The 20,557-nt window shown below is 44.5% G+C and overlaps 1 protein-coding gene across 1 annotated transcript in view; it reads right to left on the bottom strand.

Moving 5' to 3' along the window:
- Positions 1-20,557, bottom strand: part of ITFG2 (integrin alpha FG-GAP repeat containing 2) — a 64,036-nt gene that overhangs the window by 28,998 nt on the left and 14,481 nt on the right. Inside the window, exons 5-9 of the mRNA XM_044280800.1 lie at positions 8,648-8,784; positions 8,009-8,154; positions 7,782-7,876; positions 5,984-6,037; positions 3,159-3,250 (exon numbers count right to left, since the gene is read on the bottom strand). Coding sequence (XP_044136735.1) covers positions 3,159-3,250; positions 5,984-6,037; positions 7,782-7,876; positions 8,009-8,154; positions 8,648-8,784 — 524 coding nt within the window. The remainder of the gene's footprint in view (positions 1-3,158; positions 3,251-5,983; positions 6,038-7,781; positions 7,877-8,008; positions 8,155-8,647; positions 8,785-20,557) is intronic.

Below are 20,557 nucleotides of genomic sequence, written 5' to 3'. Positions count from 1 at the left end.
ACTTTTTTTTGTATAAAAAACACTTTTCTTTTATTGGTCGGATGATATATGCAAATTTTTTTAGATAGGAATTTGGGGTTTTCATGAGCTGTATGCCAAAATCATCAATATTAAACAATAAAAGGCTTGAACTACTTCAGTTGTGTGTAATGAATCTAAAATATATGAAAAATAATGAACTTTATCACAATATGCTATTTTTTTATTTTTAGAAGGACCTGTATAATCACTTTCAATATACAAAATGTGATTTTCAAAGGTTCTCCATGAATTAACAAATCAGGTACAGTTCTAACCAGTTCCCCTCCATCCGCCTCCCTCACCATTCACCCACCCAAACTGGTAGAACCCCCCCCCCCCCACACACACACACACCCTCCCATTCAGACATTGATCATATCAGTAGGTACTCAAGCAGTAAGACTAACACTTGTCGTCCATTGAGACAACTTGTCGTACTTATGGGGGCACACCCTTTTCAGAAACACTACTTCTTCCTGCTTTAATAATAAAATCTATTTATATACTGCCACAATATTACGCAGCGCATTACAAGTTCATAGGGTTCATATACAAAACAAAAATAACTGGATAATATGCAACTGAAAGACTAGGAGTCAGGGCCCTGCTCGCAAGAGCTTACAATCTATTAGGAATTGGGGATGACACATAAGGCAGTTGATTGTGATAAGTAGGATTTGAGCCATTATTGAACTGACAGGAGTGGTGCCGGCTGATCTGCTTCAGGCTTGGGACTACTAGAGGATCGAGTTTAGGCCAGAGGCGTTGGCGGGGGAGGTTTAGTCGGGGACTAGTCGGTTTAGGTAGCTTGATAAGCCCGCCTGAAAAAGATGTGTTTTTAAGGCACGTTTGAAGGTGGAGAAGTTGTGGATTGACCTAGTATTCCGGGGCAGAGTTTTCTAGAGAGTAGGTGCAGCTCGAGAAAAGTCTTGAACACAGGAGTGAGAGATACGAATTATGGAGGTTATTAATCTTAGGTTGCTAACAGAACGGAGAGAACGAGTAGGGTGGTAGATGGAGATGAGGGAGCAGATGTATGGAGGTGCAGCACTGTGGAGAGCTTTGTGGGTGAGGGTGAGAAGTTTGAACTGTATTTTGTGGTGGATGGGCAACCAGTGAAGTGACTGGCACAGGCTAGTAGCATCAGTGTAGCGGTTGGATGGACAGATGAGCCTGGCTGCAGCATTTAGAACAGACTGAAGGGGGGGGGGGGGAAGAGTTTAATGAGAGGGAGACCGATTAGTAATGCGTTGCAGTAGTCAAGACGAGAATGAATCAAGGCAACAACAAGAGTTTTTGCCATTTCCACCGTAAGAAAAGGGCGGATTTTTGCGATATTCTTGAGGTGCAGACGACAAGAGCATGTAAGGCTACTTTCACACTAGTGTTCTTCACCGAACGCATCCGTCCAGCCCTAATGCATTCTGAGTGGACGCGGATCCGCTCAGAATGCATCAGTCTGGCAGCGTTCAGCCTCTGCTCCGCTCAGCAGGCGGACACCTGAACGCTGCTTGCAGCGTTCGGGTGTCCGCCTGCCCGTGCGGAGGCAAGCGGATCCGTCCAGACTCACAATGTAAGTTCATGGGGACGGATCAGTTTGACTATGACACACTATGGCTCAATTTTCAAACGGATCCGTCCCCCATTGACTTTCAATGTAAAGTCTGGATGAATCCGTCTGAGGCTACTTTGACACTTAGAAATTTTTTAACAATATAATGCAGACGGATCTGTTCTGAACGGATCCACTGTCTGCCTTATATGAGCGGATCCGTCTCAGACGGATCCACTCTGAAAGCAAGTGTGAAAGTAGCCTAAGTGATTAAATATGGGGAACAAAGGAGAGATCGGAGTCAAATGTGGCCCCAAGACAGCAGGCATGTTGCACAGGAGTTATGATAGAGCTGCAGACCGAAATTGAAATACCAAGTTAAGGTGGGTTAGTAGATGGGGGAAAGACAAGAATTTCAGTTTTTGAAAGGTTCAGTTTTAGATACAGAGAGGACTTTAGCATTGTATTAACCTTAGATCTCAATTCCTTAATGGATGGGGGACTCCTTTGGATCCAATGCAAGGCTATTAGTTTTCTGGCTACATACAGTAACTTCACTATTGCTACTCTGGCCGCCTCATCTGTTCGATATTTTTAAAATTATCTCAGGTAATCCCTCTAATCACTTCTAGATTGCAAAGCAGTAGCAATGTGTTATTCCTGTCAGTGTAAAGGCTCATGCACACAAACTTATTTTTCTTCCTTTTTGTTTTTTTTCCAGGTCCTAATGCAGAACCATTTATCTCAGTGGGGCTAGAAAAAAAAATGAAAGGACTCAGTGTGCATTATGTGTCCGCATGTCCGTTCCACAAAAAACTAGAACATGTCCTATTCGTGTCCGTTTTGCGGACAAGGACAGGCATCGTTACAATGGATCCGCAAAATAAACGGATGCAACACGGACGTCACAAGTTTTTTTTGGAGATCCGTGTTTTGCGGACCGCAAATTACATGTGGTCATGTGCATGAGCCCTAATACTGACAGATAATCTAATATGTATAAAGCCATTGCAGGCCTCGGTGACTTGCTGGCATAAAACTTGCATCTCACAATCTCATTAAATGGCTGCGGATACAGACCCATTTATTTTAATGGGGCAGCAAAAGATGCAGACAGCACCCCGTGTGCTGTCCGCATCCATTGCTCCGTTCCGTGGTCCGCCAAAAAAATAAAAATAAAAAAATAAATAAATGTAACGTCCTATTCTTGTCCGTGAATTGCGGACAAGAATAGGCAGTTATATTAAAGACTGTCTGTGCCATTCTGCACACGGACGCCATCCGTGCTTTGCGGATCCGCGATTTGCGGACCACAAAAAACACACAACGGTCGTGTGCATGAGGCCTAATAGTTTGGTGGATCATGGAAACTACCAGCAAACTGTGTCATATAATTATATTTCTAAGGTACAGCCTGACAGGCATTACTGCTGGACAGCCCTTTCAGCCTTCATTAAGTCCAGGATTTCAGTAACTAACCATCACCCCCATGATCACAAAAACAGGGAATGTCGAAGAAAGCCCCCTCATTTTGTCTGCACTGCAATCTGTATATAACATTTTGGTGCAATATAGGCTGTCTCACCGTCACATCAAGCTTCTCCAAAGCAAAGAGCTGATGATCAACCTGAACTGACCAGAGGAGTCTGTCAGATCCCTGCATAAGTTTTAGTGTGCCTAGAGAGAAGCAATGCAAAGAAAAAAACCACAATCTTAAGAAACTGTTACAATGTTCTAACCATATACTGCATAATAAAATATATAAACAAGTATAAAGAAAACACTGCCCATTCAGCAGGTTGTATTTTGTGGCCCAGCTCTCTCTCCTATATCCCCCATAAACATGCATGATTGGATTGGTCAAGCATGCATGTTTCTTACCCAAAAATAGGGCAGCTGTCAGGGACAAGTGAAAGCCCTTATGCCTGACCCTGGTTTCAATCAACAGTTGGGCTTGTTCCTCAAACATATTAGGGTACCGCCACCCATTCAGATTTCCTGACAGTTTTGGAAGCCAAAACCAGGTGTGGATACAAAAACGAGGAGATGCAGTATCGGTCCTTTATATTTTCTCTCGTTTTATGATCCACTCCAGAATTTGGCTTCATCGGGTACCTTGACATGGCCGCACCCTTAAAGTTTTTTTTTTACAGGATTTGTCTCCATTTATCTAAAGCTGGCCATACACATAAGATTTGCGTCAGCCGAACCTGCAAAGCACAGAAGGATTGGCCGACTATCTAATGTGTATGGGAACGTCCCGAGCATGCATGTACAGTCAGGTCCGTAAATATTTGGACATGGACACAATTCTAACATTTTTGGCTCTATACACCACCACAATGGATTTGAAATGAAACGAACAAGATGTGCATAGACATCACCAGTTAACTGCAGACTGTCAGCTTTAATTTGAGGGCATTTACATCCAAATCAGGTGAACGGTGTAGGAATTACAACAGTTTGCATATGTGCCTCCCACTTGTTAAGGGACCATAAATCAAACTTTCACTTTTTAATACTTGGTTGCAAATCCTTTGCAGTAAATTACAGCCTGAAGTCTAGAACGCATAGACATCACCAGATGCTGGGTGTCATCCCTGGTGATGCTCTGCCAGGCCTCTACTGCAACGGTCTTCAGTTCCTGCTTGTTCTTGGGGCATTTTACCTTCAGTTTTGTCTTCAGCAAGTGAAATGCATACTCAATCGGATTCTGGTCAGGTGATTGAATTGGCCATTGCATAACATTCCACTTCTTTCTCTTTAAAAACTCTTTGGTTGCTTTTGCAGTATGCTTTTGGTCATTGTCCATCTGCACTGTGAAGCGCCGTCCAATGAGTTCTGAAGCATTTGGCTGAATATGAGCAGATAATATTGCCCGAAACACTTCAGAATTCATCCTGCTGCTTTTGTCAGTAGTCACATCATCAATAAATACAAGAGAACCAGTTCCATTGGCAGCCATACATGCCCACACCGTGACACTACCACCACCATGCTTCACTGATGAGGTGGTATGAGCAGTTCCTTTCCTTCTCCATACTCTTCTCTTCCTATCACTCTGTTACAAGTTGATCTGGGTCTCATCTGTCCATGGGATGTTGTTCCAGAACTGTGAAGGCTTTTTTAGATGTTATTTGGCAAACTCTAATCTGGCCTTCCTGTTTTTGAGGCTCACAAATGGTTTACATCTTGTGGTGAACCCTCTGTAACCACTCTGGTGAAGTCTTCTCTTGATTGTTGACTTTGAAACACATACACCTACCTCCTGGAGCGTGTTCTTGATCTGGCCAACTGTTGTGAAGGGTATTTTCTTCACCAGGGAAAGAATTCTTCAGTCATCCACCACAGTTGTTTTCTGTGGTCTTCTGGGTCTTTAGGTGTTGCTGAGCTCACCGGTGCGTTCCTTTTTTTTAAAGAATGTTCCAAACAGTTGCTTTGGCCACACCTAAGGTTTTTGCTATCTCTCCGATGGGTTTATTTTGTTTTTTTCAGCCTTATGATGGCTTGCTTGACTGATAGCGACAGCTCTTTGGCTCTCATCTTAAGAGTTGACAGCAACAGATTCCAAATGCAAATAGCACACTTGAAATGAACCTTTTATCTGCTCATTGTAATTGGGATAATGAGGAAATAACACACACCTGGCCATGGAACAGCTGAGAAGCAAATTGTCCCATTAACTTTTGGTCCCTTAACAAGTGGGAGGCACATATGCCAACTGTTGTAATTCCTACACCGTGCACCTGATTTGGATGTAAATACCCTCAAATTAAAGCTGACAGTCTGCAGTTAAAGCACATCTTGTTTGTTTCATTTCAAATCCATTGTGGTGGTGTATAGAGCCACAAATGTTTGAATTGTGTCCATGTCCCAATATTTATGGACCTGACTGTATAGGGGAAGGGGGGGGGGGGGGGGGTAGCTGTCAGCTGGACAAGCATTCAGCTGCCAGTTATGTCAGTTTAGTGTTTGGCCAGCCTAATGGGTATAGCCAATTTTTATGCTTATGTGCTTCATATATTTGGACACAACAAAAAGTCATAGATTTAGAACAAATATGGAACAGCTCATGATAAAGGGTGGAGCAAAATTATTAGGCATATGGGTTATGTATTAGAGCTACTTGTAGAAAGTGGTGCTACATAGTCCCATTAGTCTCAACCGCTGCGATAGGATTGTCACTAGTGGGGTTTCCTCTCCAGGGCCTTCCTTCTATTCGCCAGAGCAGGCCACATAATACCACACTCTTCCTGTAGGGGCCACTGGAGGAGAAATTAATTCGTGCCTGCAGTTTCTCTGGAGGCAGCAGTTGCTCAAAAGATTAAGCTGATCACTAGACAGGGACCTTATTTAGAAAACTGAGGATTATATGGGACAACCACTTTAATAAGTATGGAAAAAACTTACCATCCAAGGTGCATAGTGCAAAGAGACCAGGTTCTCGGTTTCCAACACGAGTTCCTAATATACAAATGAAATATTAGGGGCTGTTCATATCTTGTTATTGCACCATGTTTAACATATACATTAGGGAACAAAATAAGATGCAAAAGCGCAGTAGACATAACGGAAACGTTCTTTTTACAATAGAACTTTATGGGGATAAATGCCGTTCAATAGAATCCGTTTTACATATATGTCATAGTAACAGTTTGTAACGCTGAAAAAAAATCAGATTTAGGCCTCATGCACACGGTTGTTGTTTTGGTCCGCATCCGAGCTACAGTTTTTGCGGCTCGGATGCGGATCCATTCATTTCAACGGGGCCGCAAAAGATGCGGACAGCAAAAAGTAAAAAATAACCTGTCCTATTCTTGTCCGTTTTGTGAAACGCCCACGGACGCCATCCGTGTTTTGCGGACCACAAAACACACAACGGTCGTGTGGATGTAGCTTTAGCATGTAATCCTGCAAAGCTAAATGTTGGACAAAAGCATAATGTGAACAAGGCCTTAGCTACAGGCTCCTCTGAGCCAAACTCACTGCATCCTAGTAATCTGACCGTAGGTCTATTGTACTGTATCTCCATTAAAGTTCAGCCATTTTATTGGTAGTATGCAATATTAACTAGTAAATCTTTATTTTTTCTTATATTTCTCATGCCATAAGAGCCCTGGATTTTCTTGTCTCTATTTCTGTTGGCTGTTCTGTATTTTCATCCTGCCCCCTGAGGCAGGATCTACACATAATAGTGTCCCTCCCTCAAGCTGCTAAGTGGAATGTTTCCATGGGACTTGGAGGTCGAGTGGAGGTGTGGACAATGGGTGCAAAGACGCAACCAGAATTTTGCAAACCAATACGATTTTATTGTAAATGTGACAACGTGTTTCGGGGTTCTGCGGAGATGCTGCTGGTGCTTTCGGGGTTCTGCGGAGATGCTGCTGGTGGAGAATGTGCTGCTCCCAACAATAACAGGTGAGCAGAACCACTTTTCCTGTATTTGGATGCTTATTTTTGAACTTACTCACCCTATGAACGCCTTTTTCTTCCTTTGGACAAATTTTGCTCAAACTGCTAAGGAGTGGTCTTCCCGACCCCCTGCTAATCTGTGCCATGTCTACCACATCTGAGACCTGATATCAATGCCCAACTGATGAGGTTTCTTAATCTCTTTTGGATAGATGGTACATACATCGGTTTTGCTTGGATTACCCATAAAATATTTTTTTCTTAGAACTCTGGGTATCCATACACAGTCTGACGCTGTCAACACTGATGAGACAGATAGTGTGTAAGGATAGTTCACAGGAGGAAAGGCACCACAAACAGATGCTCCAGAATGGTTTTATCATAGGAAATAGACATGTCAGGAGCGGTGACGGGGTGCCCCCATACATTTAAAATTCATTTATACTATACTTGGGGAAATCCAACTTCACAGATCATAAATAGCTAAAGAATATGCCATAAAATGTCTAGTAAGTGCGAGTTCCACTTCTGGGTGGAGGGGATGATGTGGAGAGATGGCCGAGCCTATTCACCTGTTTCTGTAAGTAGGTGCCTCCTCTTTATGCACCTATAGTCATCCTGCCTTGTTCACCAAAATTGTGCTCTCTTAGTAAGTGGGGGTCTCAGAGATTTTGTGGTTACGCCAGAAAAGTCTTAAATGTGAAACACCCCTTATGTACTAGCCCTTTAAATTTTAGTCTCAAGCATGAGGCCTTCAAAGCCTTGACCACAACCACTTCAGCAAAGGAACACTCACCTTTCTTGATGTTCCCCATCAGGTGTGTAGAAACATTTTTATTATGTATCCGCCCAGAGGTTTGGTGAAGGATGACATCCCGGGCTGATGTCTCCCTGTTTAACATGAGAAAATTCAGTTTAGACTCAGAGTAGAATATATTAATAAACATTTCACCTAGATCCAGATTTACCAGCAAACACAGTCTTGCTTAGTTACTCTTTACCAACATCCTTTGGACTCCTCACCTTGCTTCAGCAGCTCCTGATCCTTCTGATCCTGAGTTGGACTCATCTCTCCAGGTACACAGTAGAATTGCATATCCACAACCTGGTTGGGACACCATTAACTCAGGAATACCATCTGTGCCAGGGTTTACTGAAAGACTGTCAACCTTCAGAAGATAAAAGTAAAATTAATGCTCAGCATCAAATTTTTGTGGCTTTTGGTACAAATGAATACTGTATTGTTTACATATTTAAGAAAAGTTGAGACCATTCATCTAGGTCATCAGATGACAGCCAGCACAGTCAGTAGATCACAAAGGGTACCCCCCCCCCCCCCCATCCTTGGAAAATAGCTTGTTTTGCTAGGGGGAGTGATGGCTGCTGTACATGCACACGACCGTACTTTAGGTCTGTGTCCTTTCTGAAGATAATACACCTTCATTTTATGGGTCAGCAAAAAATACTGCTGTTATCCGCATGCTGTCTGCATCCTTGTGGTCATTATACAAAATATGGAACATGTTCTATTCTTGTCGTTTTATGGACAAGAATAGGCAGCCTTATTGCAGGAAGTGAGAAAATTGCAGCATGCCCACGAGCGGTATCCATATTTTGCAGACCATATAAAGGATACGGTAGCGTGCATGTAGCCTTATTTACCTGTCCTTCCAGCAACCATTTTTTTAGAGGAACGAGCTGCCCACAGGCCAGATCAGCATCTGGTGGACTCTCCCAGCGAAATGCTCGGACCACACGGTCTGTGTATCCTAAGACCAACTCACAGCGGCCATCTCCATCTGAAATGTTAAATCAGGATAATATAGGGAAGAAAGGGGCATATGATGTCGGGCATATGTATATCTGCACATTAAGGTCTGACAATATTAGAACCAAAATGGAGATTCACATTACATTTAAGAGGCCAAACTCTCTGTTGGAATAAGCCAGAGAAGATCATGATGGTCACTGGCATACAAGGTATGTTGTTTTTAAAGTTATTGCCAACAGATGTGATATCTTAGAGAATGTTATGGGTCTCACATAAACTGTCTCAACTACTGGGGTCAAGAGAGGTTATTGCTTAAAACACTGGTTTCTCTAAACATATCTGTCTGAGGAACAATGGGTGTTTCATGGCTAAACCATGATTTGATAAGAGACGTCCATAAAACACATCTGGTGTGGAATAGATATCTATATATATATATATATATATATATATATATATATATATATTTTTTTTTTTTTATATCTCTACACTACGTGCAGAATTATTAGGCAAATGAGTATTTTGACCACATCATCCTCTTTATGCATGTTGTCTTACTCCAAGCTGTATAGGCTCGAAAGCCTACTACCAATTAAGCATATTAGGTGATGTGCATCTCTGTAATGAGAAGGGGTGTGGTCTAATGACATCAACACCCTATATCAGGTGTGCATAATTATTAGGCAACTTCCTTTCCTTTGGCAAAATGGGTCAAAAGAAGGACTTGACAGGCTCAGAAAAGTCAAAAATAGTGAGATATCTTGCAGAGGGATGCAGCACTCTTAAAATTGCAAAGCCTCTGAAGCGTGATCATCGAACAATCAAGCGTTTCATTCAAAATAGTCAACAGGGTCGCAAGAAGCGTGTGGAAAAACCAAGGCGCAAAATAACTGCCCATGAACTGAGAAAAGTCAAGCGTGCAGCTGCCAAGATGCCATTTGCCACCAGTTTGGCCATATTTCAGAGCTGCAACATCACTGGAGGGCCCAAAAGCACAAGGTGTGCAATACTCAGAGACATGGCCAAGGTAAGAAAGGCTGAAAGACGACCACCACTGAACAAGACACACAAGCTGAAACGTCAAGACTGGGCCAAGAAATATCTCAAGACTGATTTTTCTAAGGTTTTATGGACTGATGAAATGAGAGTGAGTCTTGATGGGCCAGATGGCTGGATTGGTAAAGGGCAGAGAGCTCCAGTCCGACTCAGACGCCAGCAAGGTGGAGGTGGAGTACTGGTTTGGGCTGGTATCATCAAAGATGAGCTTGTGGGGCCTTTTTGGGTTGAGGATGGAGTCAAGCTCAACTCCCAGTCCTACTGCCAGTTTCTGGAAGACACCTTCTTCAAGCAGTGGTACAGGAAGAAGTCTGCAAGGTAAGAAAAACATGATTTTCATGCAGGACAATGCTCCATCACACGCGTCCAAGTACTCCACAATGTGGCTGGCAAGAAAGGGTATAAAAGAAGAAAATCTAATGACATGGCCTCCTTGTTCACCTCATCTGAACCCCATTGAGAACCTGTGGTCCATCATCAAATGTGAGATTTACAAGGAGGGAAAACAGTACACCTCTCTGAACAGTGTCTGGGAGGCTGTGGTTGCTGCTGCACGCAATGTTGATGGTGAACAGATCAAAACACTGACAGAATCCATGGATGGCAGGCTTTTGAGTGTCCTTGCAAAGAAAGGTGGCTATATTGGTCACTGATTTGTTTTTGTTTTGTTTTTGAATGTCAGAAATGTATATTTGTGAATGTTGAGATGTTATATTGGTTTCACTGGTAAAAATAAATAATTGAAATGGGTATATATTTGTTTTTTGTTAAGTTACCTAATAATTATGTACAGTAATAGTCACCTGCACACACAGATATCCCCCTAAAATAGCTAAAACTAAAAACAAACTAAAAACTACTTCCAAAAATATTCAGCTTTGATATTAATGAGTTTTTTGGGTTCATTGAGAACATGGTTGTTGTTCAATAATAAAATTAATCCTCAAAAATACAACTTGCCTAATAATTCTGCACTTCCTGTATATCTCTCTCATATATATATATACATATATATATATATATATATATATTCCTGTGTGCATTTATTTAGCGTTTGAACTTGCTCATGATTCATATATACTATGCAATATTGATGTATTATAACCAAACATTAATAATGTATCTTTTTGTATTGTATCTCACCGAGGGGATATAGAGAGCTAAGTTGTATTGTCTTAGGCCTCTTTCACACTTGCATTGTCCGGATCCGGCGTGTACTCCACTTGCCGGAATTACACGCCGGATCCGGAAAAACGCAAGTGTACTGAAAGCATTTGAAGACGGATCCGTCTTCAAAATGCTTTCAGTGTTACTATGGCACCCAGGACGCTATTAAAGTCCTGGTTGCCATAGTAGTAGTGGGGAGCGGGGGAGCAGCATACTTACCATCCGTGCGGCTCCCGGGGCGCTCCAGAATGACGTCAGAGCGCCCCATGCGCATGGATGACGTGTCCATGCGATCACGTGATCCATGCGCTTGGGGCGCCCTGACGTCACTCTGGAGCGCCCCGGGAGCCGCACGGACGGTAAGTATGCTGCTCCCCGCTACACTTTACCATGGCTGCCAGGACTTTAGCGTCCCGGCAGCCATGGTAACCATTGAGAAAAAGCTAAACGTCGCATCCGGCAATGCGCCGAAACGACGTTTAGCTTAAGGCCGGATCCGGATCAATGCCTTTCAATGGGCATTCATTCCGGATCCGGCCTTGCGGCAAGTGTTCCGGATTTTTGGCCGGAGCAAAAAGCGCAGCATGCTGCGCTATTTGCTGCGGCCAAAAAACGTTCCGTTCCAGAACGGAAGACATCCTGATGCATCCTGAAGGACGGACTGTCCATTCAGAATGCATTAGGAAAATCCTGATCAGTAGTCTTCCGGCATAGAGCCCCGACGACGGAACTCTATGCCGGAAGACTATAACGCAGGTGTGAAAGAGCCCTTAAAAGGGTCTATTCAGAGGAGCTGATGTTATTTCAAACATCATTACTCAATAGCTATGACAATTAGGTGTATACAGACCAGGACAACAGTTAAAAGATTATGGTTCTCTTATCTGACCATAAATAAGATGGTCTGTTAACTGTCAAAATGGATCCATGATGTCTGGGAAAGTGATTCTAAAGTGTCAGAAAGAATCCCTCCTAACCGATTTAAGTTGGGAGAGACCAAAGGTTAAGAGGTATAATAAAGCCATATATATATATATATATATATATATATATATATGTTAATTCTTAAAATTGCTATATGATACAACAGTGCCATCAAGTGGTAGATGGGCGTAAGTTTTTCAGGAATGCCAATAAAATGACATCATCCCCATGATTACCATAAGTCACACCCACCTTATCTAATTGGAAATCCCTAATCCAAGAGGGGATGGGCATAGATAAGGATTAGGATATCTGATCGAGTTTTGGGGAAAAGAGGAATCACTTGAGAAACACTGGAGAAACACTTCAGAGAACACTTGGGAATTCAACAGCATCACTTCACACGTCAGGAACGTACCACAGGACAGGATAGATCTGAATCTTGGAAAGCTGGGTCCCTTCTAAAAGCTCTTTATCCCAAAGCAAGGGGTAATGTATAATCTATTTTATTTGCAGTAATTATAAATCGCTCCAATTGGCATATAGTTGAGACCCCATTATTAGTGGGTTAATAGTGTTAACAATAATTTTATGGGAAATTTTAATGAACGTGCACATCATTAGAATTCCTGTAATATTGGAATCAGAGAGTGGAATCTCTGATCGGATTTTATTATCCGTAGTTAGGTCAACGGGCGTATTTATAAGGTGTCTCTTTTCCACAGATTCATTTCTATTTTTTTTTTTTTTTGTTGTTGCATTATAATATTTTGATTACTAGTATATTAAATCGGTAATAATTTGATAAAAGGAAAAAGTAGTATTGTATTGTACTTAAGTCAGCCTGTAAACGGTGGAGCACAATCTTATGGTCAATTTTGATATTATCTTTGTATTCATTTGTATGCCATTTTTACTGCTTGTATTTATAATAAATTATATTTTGTATAATTAATTGCACCCTGTTTCATTAGCTGCACAAATTAACTTTAGATCTCATCAATAAAAGAACTGGCGTTTATATATCCGCCAATTAAATTTTTCATTTTCCATATTTCATAAAAATATGAAATCATAATTTTTATGATTTCATATCTTATATGAAATAAATACCCGACAATGAGATACACATATACACACACATTCAAGTCACATTATTATGATCAATGTTGGCAACATGTAGCTCATGAAGGAAATCACATGTGAGCTGGCTTGGTGGTTATAGAAGATGTCTGTACACATATCCCTTGTTGATGTCATGGGTAAAACAGGCTCACTGCCAAAATGAACTAGGGGCTACCAGACATGAGTCTTTTTATTCGCTTACCCATTAGAAAAGTACATTTACAAGTATTTTCTTGCCAGTGACTGTATTTATTATAACCTCCCTCTGATCCTCAGCTGCATCATGTGACCAACAAATAACACTATAAAAAACTATGTGTGGACAAGAAGCCTGTTTCTCTATGTATTCCTATGGGAGCCTCAATGTCAGTCTCATAGAAATGAATAGAGAAGTAACCGAGTTAAAGATCAGAGTGCTAGTCAGGTAACACAGCTGAGGATCAGAAAGGAAGTTATAACTCACAAAAACATTAACTGGTAAGAAGATTACCTTCAGTTTACATTATACCGTTGTCACAGGTCAGAGAATAAAAATTATTGTGGGAGTGCTTCTTTAAAGACTTTCAACACTTCTCCTTCTACAGTTTTCATTTTTACTGCTTCTGCAGATGCTCCTTCTTTGTGAATCCATCAGAGAGCTGCTCTGACTGCTCATAAAACACTCAGTCAGGAGCAGCAATGTGCTATACAGAGCTTCTGCCAGCACACGTTCAGCTCTGCTAAAAGCCTGTTCCAATGCTTTTAGCATAGCACAACTAGTAAAGGCAGGAGCTCTGTATAAGCAAATCACCGCTCCTACCTGGTGCCCGCTCCACTAAAGCCTGGCATAGCACATCTATGCCAGGCTTTAGCAGAGCAGAAAGGCAAAAGCAGCGATCCGTGCTCCTGCCTGTACATTGCTCCCTGGGCCCCACAGTGGAATCCATACTCCCATACACTGCTGACATGAACGTCAAGTGCCTATTTCGTATAGAAAACGTAAAATAAAGTATATAGCAAAAATCTATTTTAGGACAATTAAAATAGGCTTTCCCCTTTTCGCTTATATGCATTTTAGGGCTTAGTGACCAAATTTATTTTTTTTTGCATTTTTTGACTGTCGCCTACCAAGGGTTATAACTTTTTTATTTTTTTGTACGAGGTCTTGTTTTTTTGTGGGACAAGTTGTAGTTTTTAATTTTAATTCCATCGCTTCGGGATTCACACAACTTAATAATTAACTTTTATTAACTCTTTCTTGGGTGGTGGGAAAAAACAGCAATACCTCCACTGAGTTTTTAACTTATAAAATTTTGCAGCGTTCATTTTTGAACATAAATAACATGACAACTGAGCAATGACCAAATACATATAGGGGGAGATTTATCATAGCCCGACAGCATACGCTTCGTCATACATCGAGATCAGCATCCAACATGAGCATATACTGATATCTGCACAAGCCAGAAAACTAACCACCTTAACCACACCTCCTTTTTGGGAAAGTGGCGAGGCCGGCAGAAAAATGCCACTTAAGCAAAAAACAAGATTTTTGTAAAACTTACCAGTAAAATCTTTCTCGCTCTTCATTGGGGGAGACAGAGACCATGGGTATAGCTATGTCCTCTAGGAGGCGTTGACACTAGTAAAAGCTGTTAGCTCCTCCCCTGGCAGCTATACCCCCCTCCAGCCTGGAGAAAAAGCTTCAGTTTGTGAGAAGCAGTAGGAGAAGCAAGTAAACCAACGAAAAAACGTGGAACAGCAACAATGCCAAGAACAGAACCAGCAACAGCCACTTGTGGGCGAACAACAATACTGGGTGGGTGCTGTGTCCCCCAATGAAGAGTGAGAAAGAGATTTTACTGGTAAGTTTTACAAAAATCTAGTTTTCTCGCCCATATTCATTGGGGGGACACAGAGACTGTGGGACGTCCAAGAGCAGTCCGCAGGGAGGGAAAACCACAGATCCATGGAGCAAGCGCCCCTGCAGGCCACTAAGAACTGCCACCTGCAAGACCATGCGGCCCATAGGCGGTGCCCGCCAATGCATAAGTATGCACCTGGCAAAGTGTTATGAATGTGCGCAAGGAGGACAGTAGCCGCCCTGCACAATTGCGTGGCCGAACCTTGAATCCTCCAATCCAAGAGCGCCCACCTGGTGGAATAAGCCGTTACACCGAGGGGCGGAACCTTGCCCCGGGTGCAGTATGCTTAAGCAAATGCAGATGTGCAATTGTTACCCTGGAGGCCGCCAATGCCGGTACGAAGGGAAGGGACACAGTAATGGAAGGACAATTTCTTCATCGAAATGGAAATCAGAGACCACCGTCGGGAGAAAAGAATGAACGGGCCAGGGAACCGCTTATCCCCATCAGAACCAGGAGCTTCTCTGCAAGAGAGCGCCCCAACCCGGACACCCATCTGATGGATGTGATAGCCACAAGAAGAAAAAAAAAAAAAAACACACACCTTCCAGGACAGGAATTGGAGTAACCTCTCCCGCAAGAGTTCAAGGGGAGAATTCCAGAGCGCTGAAAGAACTAAGGTCAGATCCCAAGGCGGTAAAGGAGGAACCGTATGTGCCATTCCCTGAAGGAGGGTATTATGGGCCCCAGGTGAGTCAGAGGACGCTGGAAAGGATACACAGCGCCGAACCCGACCCAGTAAGGAACTAATGGCCAACCAAAAACCCAGGACCGCAGGATCCACCCCTGCTAAAGGGAAGCGCTCCACGGAAACGATAAGTGGTCCACCAATGTCCCCCGAGTCAAAGAGGCTTGTGAGGAGACTGAGAAGCTGGCTGATAAACCACCGAGAAAGGAACGCCTGAATGAGGCATGTCCAACCGCAAGCCAAGGAATCAACGCATTGGATAGGTAAAAGTAGAGACGATATGAGAATCACTGGCGGTGGAGTTCCGTCAGCGACCGTGTATAGACGGTTTAGCAACACTGCACGACAGAAATTTAGACCAGAACAAGATGAGGGAAAAACTCCTGCTTCGAGGAGAATAGAAGGGGAGTTCCGTTCCAGGAACGAAAACTCCATCAACAGTCGTGACAGCACCCCCGCTCAGCCTGGCGTGGGGAGTCTCGTAGTCTAGCCACGGAATGTGCAGTGAAAAAGCATGACTATATCGGACTGACATGGCAGGTCACTAGTCAAGTCTTAAGAGAGAGGGAGTTGTAGATACGGGTAGTACACCCAGGACCAACGGGTAGGAATCACCTGTAGAAGGGGGATATGGAAAACGTCACAGCCCCACAATTGGTCCGGAACAAGACTGAAAGAAAAAAAATAACACAGAACCAATACCCTGCATCAACGTAGATGAAGGGAAGTAGTAACTTAGGAGCTATCAAGGTTTGCAGAGTGGCCGTGAACCCTGAGCCAGAGAAGGAAAAAAGTGGCAGGGCGAAGCCCATTCCCCATCTGAGGCTGGTACTACACAGAAGAAGCCATCGGATGATAGTGGATACTGATACTCCGCCTAAGGAGGAGGCCATGCAGCATACGCCTCCGAATTTGGCGTTAGAAGAATCAGTCACCTAATGAAGGAGCCGTGCAGGGGGAGCCAGAGTATGTAATGGCTACTCCAGGACCCCCTGTATCGTAGGAGCCGCAGCGTTCCTCGCCAGCACAAACTGAGGGGCAGACTAGAGGAATCCGGTAGAAGCCATGGTCTCATACTGCCCCAGGGAAGGAGAGCCAACCTTAAACACGCCACCTGGGAAGGGCGTTGAACAGGAACAACCGCCAAGCCAGCGTCAGGAAAGAACCACTACCTGAGGGACTGCCCCACTGCAGCAACTGCGAACACTAGTCCCAGCGTAAAATCTGCACCAGCGGAGAAGAACACACTGCAAAGCTAAACCACAGTGCCAGCACAACCACTTCCCCCATCAGGAATGATGGATAGGGAATATAGAGTCAGTGCAACACTCGACTTGCTGGAACATAAGCACAATATTACATGTCATGGTGTACACACTACATATTGTTGAAGACACATTGGAACAGTGGAGGACCATGGAGATAGGGGACGCTAGGACACATGAGTGACGCTGGGCAACCCCCTGAGGAGAGAGGTTCTCATATCCATGTTCCAAACCGGCACCAAAAGAAAAAGACTTAGAAAAAAACTTAGAAACAGCCACAGTATCTACTGGCGGCACCGAAATACCATTAGAGGAGGAATACAGGGCACCAGCGTGTATCGATACTCGCTACGCTCCACTTGTAGAAGAAGCAAAGGCATCTATAGCCGTGGCGTAGTTGAAGTGCAACATCCAACATGTGTATTCATTCCCCACGGTAGTGGATCAGTTGTGGAAGGGCAATGTTGCAACTATCCCACCACTGAAAGGTGGCAATGCTTACGGCAAGTACTGCACTCAGTGGTAGTGTAATACTCCACCCTGAAGGATGACAACGCAGTAATACATCTAGCGGGAACTGAATCCAAGTAGAGAGAATACGCCTCCTACAGAAATGGCAAAGCATGAAGAGAGTCCCGTATCAATACCCCACCTCCGTAAGGGGGTAAAACATACAGTAAACACTGAACCAGGGATAATGCCATAGTGCCACCTATGGAGAAGGCTAATGTAAGTACCGTAAGTACTGCCCGCAGTGGGAATCCAGTTCTGCCACCTACAAAAAGGGGGAACATCTACTGCCGGCACTGAAACAGTTCTAGTGCGGTTAGACCCCAATAGAGGGAGGTAATATCCAAGGGAGTACTGCATCCAGTAGTAGTGCAAATACTCCACCTAAGGAAGGGGGTAATGCATACGACAAGTACTGTTGTCTACCTCGGATGCCATCTTGGAAGATCGCACCGGATGACGGCAGAGACCGAAACACTGATCCCCCCCCCTTCAGACCGAACCCCCCCAGGGAGGGAGGGTGGATCTGAGCGTGACCCTAGGGAGGAAGTATGGGGGTGTGGAGGAGACCAAGGAGGAAATATATCCTGCTTTGGCTTGCTGTGTACAGTCTCACCTCTCAGAATCTTGCCCATGGCAGACGCAGGCTCGCCGGTGGGAGTCATCAACCAAACTACCCAGGGGTGGAATGGGAACTTCTAGAGGTTCACTCACCGGATTGCGTAGGCGGTGCTTTATCAACCAAATGATCCCAGAGGGTGATTGGGAAGCCCGGGGATCCACCATTTGAGTGCGCAGGCAGTGCTTATCCACTAAACGACCCCGGAGGGTGATTGGGAAGGTCCAGAGGTCCACCATTGGATTGTGCCGGTGGAGAAAATCAACCTAACGACCCTGGAGGGTGATTGGGAAGGTTTGGATGTCCACTAGAGTTGAGCGAACACCTGGATGTTCGGGTTCGAGAAGTTCGGCCGAACTTCCCGGAAATGTTCGGGTTCAGGATCCGAACCCGATCCGAACTTCGTCCCGAACCCGAACCCCATTGAAGTCAACGGGGACCCGAACTTGTCGGTACTAAAAAGGCTGTAAAACAGCCCAGGAAAGGGCTAGAGGGCTGCAAAAGACAGCAACATGTAGGTAAATCCCCTGCAAACAAATGTGGATAGGGAAATGAATTAAAATAAAAATTAAATAAATAAAAATTAACCAAAATCAATTGGAGAGAGGTCCCATAGCAGAGAATCTGGCTTCACGTCACCCACCACTGGAACAGTCCATTCTCAGATATTTAGGCCCTGGCACCCAGGCAGAGGAGAGAGGTCCCGTAACAGAGAATCTGTCTTCATGTCAGCAGAGAATCAGTCTGCATGTCATAGCAGAGAATCAGGCTTCACGTCAGCCACCAATGCAACAGTCCATTGTCATAAATTTAGGCCAAGCACCCAGGCAGAGGAGAGAGGTCCCGTAACAGACAATCAGGCTTCACGTCAGCCACCAGTGCAACAGTCCATTGGCATATATTTAGGCCCAGCACCCAGGCAGAGGAGAGAGGTCCCGTAACAGAGAATCTGGCTTCATGTCAGCAGAGAATTAGTCTGCATGTCATAGCAGAGAATCAGGCTTCACGTCACCCAACATTGGAACAGTCCATTGGCATATATTTAGGCCCCGGCACCCAGACACAGGAGAGGTTCATTCAAATTTGGGTAGCCTCGCAATATAATGGTAAAATGAAAATAAAAATAGGATTGAATGAGGAAGTGCCCTGGAGTACAATAATATATGGTTAAGGGGAGGTAGTTAATGTCTAATCTGGACAAGGGACGGACATGTCCTGTGGGATCCATGCCTGGTTCATTTTTATGAACGTCAGCTTGTCCACATTGGCTGTAGACAGGCGGCTGCGTTTGTCTGTAATGACAACCCCTGCCGTGCTGAATACACGTTCAGACAAAACGCTGGCCGCCAGCCAGGCCAGCATCTCCAAGGCATAAAAGGCTAGCTCTGGCCACGTGGACAATTTAGAGACCCAGTAGTTGAATGGGGCCGAACCATCAGTCAGTACGTGGAGGGGTGTGCACACGTACTGATCCACCATGTTAGTGAAATGTTGCCTCCTGCTAACACGTTGCGTATCAGGTGGTGGTGCAGTTAGCTGTGGCGTGTTGACAAAACTTTTCCACATCTCTGCCATGCTAACCCTGCCCTCAGAGGAGCTGGCCGTAACACAGCTGCCTTGGCGACCTCTTGCTCCTCCTCTGCCTTGGCCTTGGGCTTCCACTTGTTCCCCTGTGACATTTGTGAATTCTCTCAGTAGCGCGTCTACCAACGTGAGCTTGTACTCGCGCATCTTCCTATCACGCTCCAGTGCAGGAAGTAAGGTGGGCACATTGTCTTTGTAGCGTGGATCCAGCAGGGTGGCAACCCAGTAGTCCGCACACATTAAAATGTGGGCAACTCTGCTGTCGTTGCGCAGGCACTGCAGCATGTAGTCGCTCATGTGTGCCAGGCTGCCCAGGGGTAAGGACAAGCTGTCCTCTGTGGGAGGCGTATCGTCATCGTCCTGCCTTTCCCCCCAGCCACGCACCAGTGATGGACCCGAGCTGCATTGGGTGCCACCCCGCTGTGACCATGCTTCATCCTCCTCCTCCAGTAGTGGGCCCTGGCTGGCCACATTTGTACCTGGCCTCTGCTGTTCCCAAAAACCTCCCTCTGAGTCACTTTGAAGAGACTGGCCTGAAAGTGCTAAAAATGACCCCTCTTCCTCCTGGGCCACCTCCTCTTCCATCATTGCCCTAAGTGTTTTCTCAAGGAGACATAGAAGTGGTATTCTAATGCTGATAACGGCGTCATCGCCACTGGCCATGTTGGTGGAGTACTCGAAACAGCGCAACACAGGTCTCGCATGGAGGCCCAGTCATTGGTGGTGAAGTGGTGCTGTTCTGTAGTGCGACTAACCCGTGCGTGCTGCAGCTGAAACTCCACTATGGCCTGCTGCTACTCGAACAGTCTGTCCAGCATGTGCAAGGTGGAGTTCCACCTGGTGGGCACGTCGCATATGAGGCGGTGAGCGGGAAGGTCGAAGTTACGCTGTAGCGCAGACAGGCGAGCAGCAGCAGGATGTGAACGCCGGAAGCGCGAACAGACGGCCCGCACTTTATG

Source organism: Bufo gargarizans, chromosome 2 (genome assembly GCF_014858855.1).
Source record: "Bufo gargarizans isolate SCDJY-AF-19 chromosome 2, ASM1485885v1, whole genome shotgun sequence".
In the NCBI taxonomy this organism is placed as follows: domain Eukaryota; kingdom Metazoa; phylum Chordata; class Amphibia; order Anura; family Bufonidae; genus Bufo; species Bufo gargarizans.
This window is presented reverse-complemented; position numbering and strand designations above follow the sequence as displayed.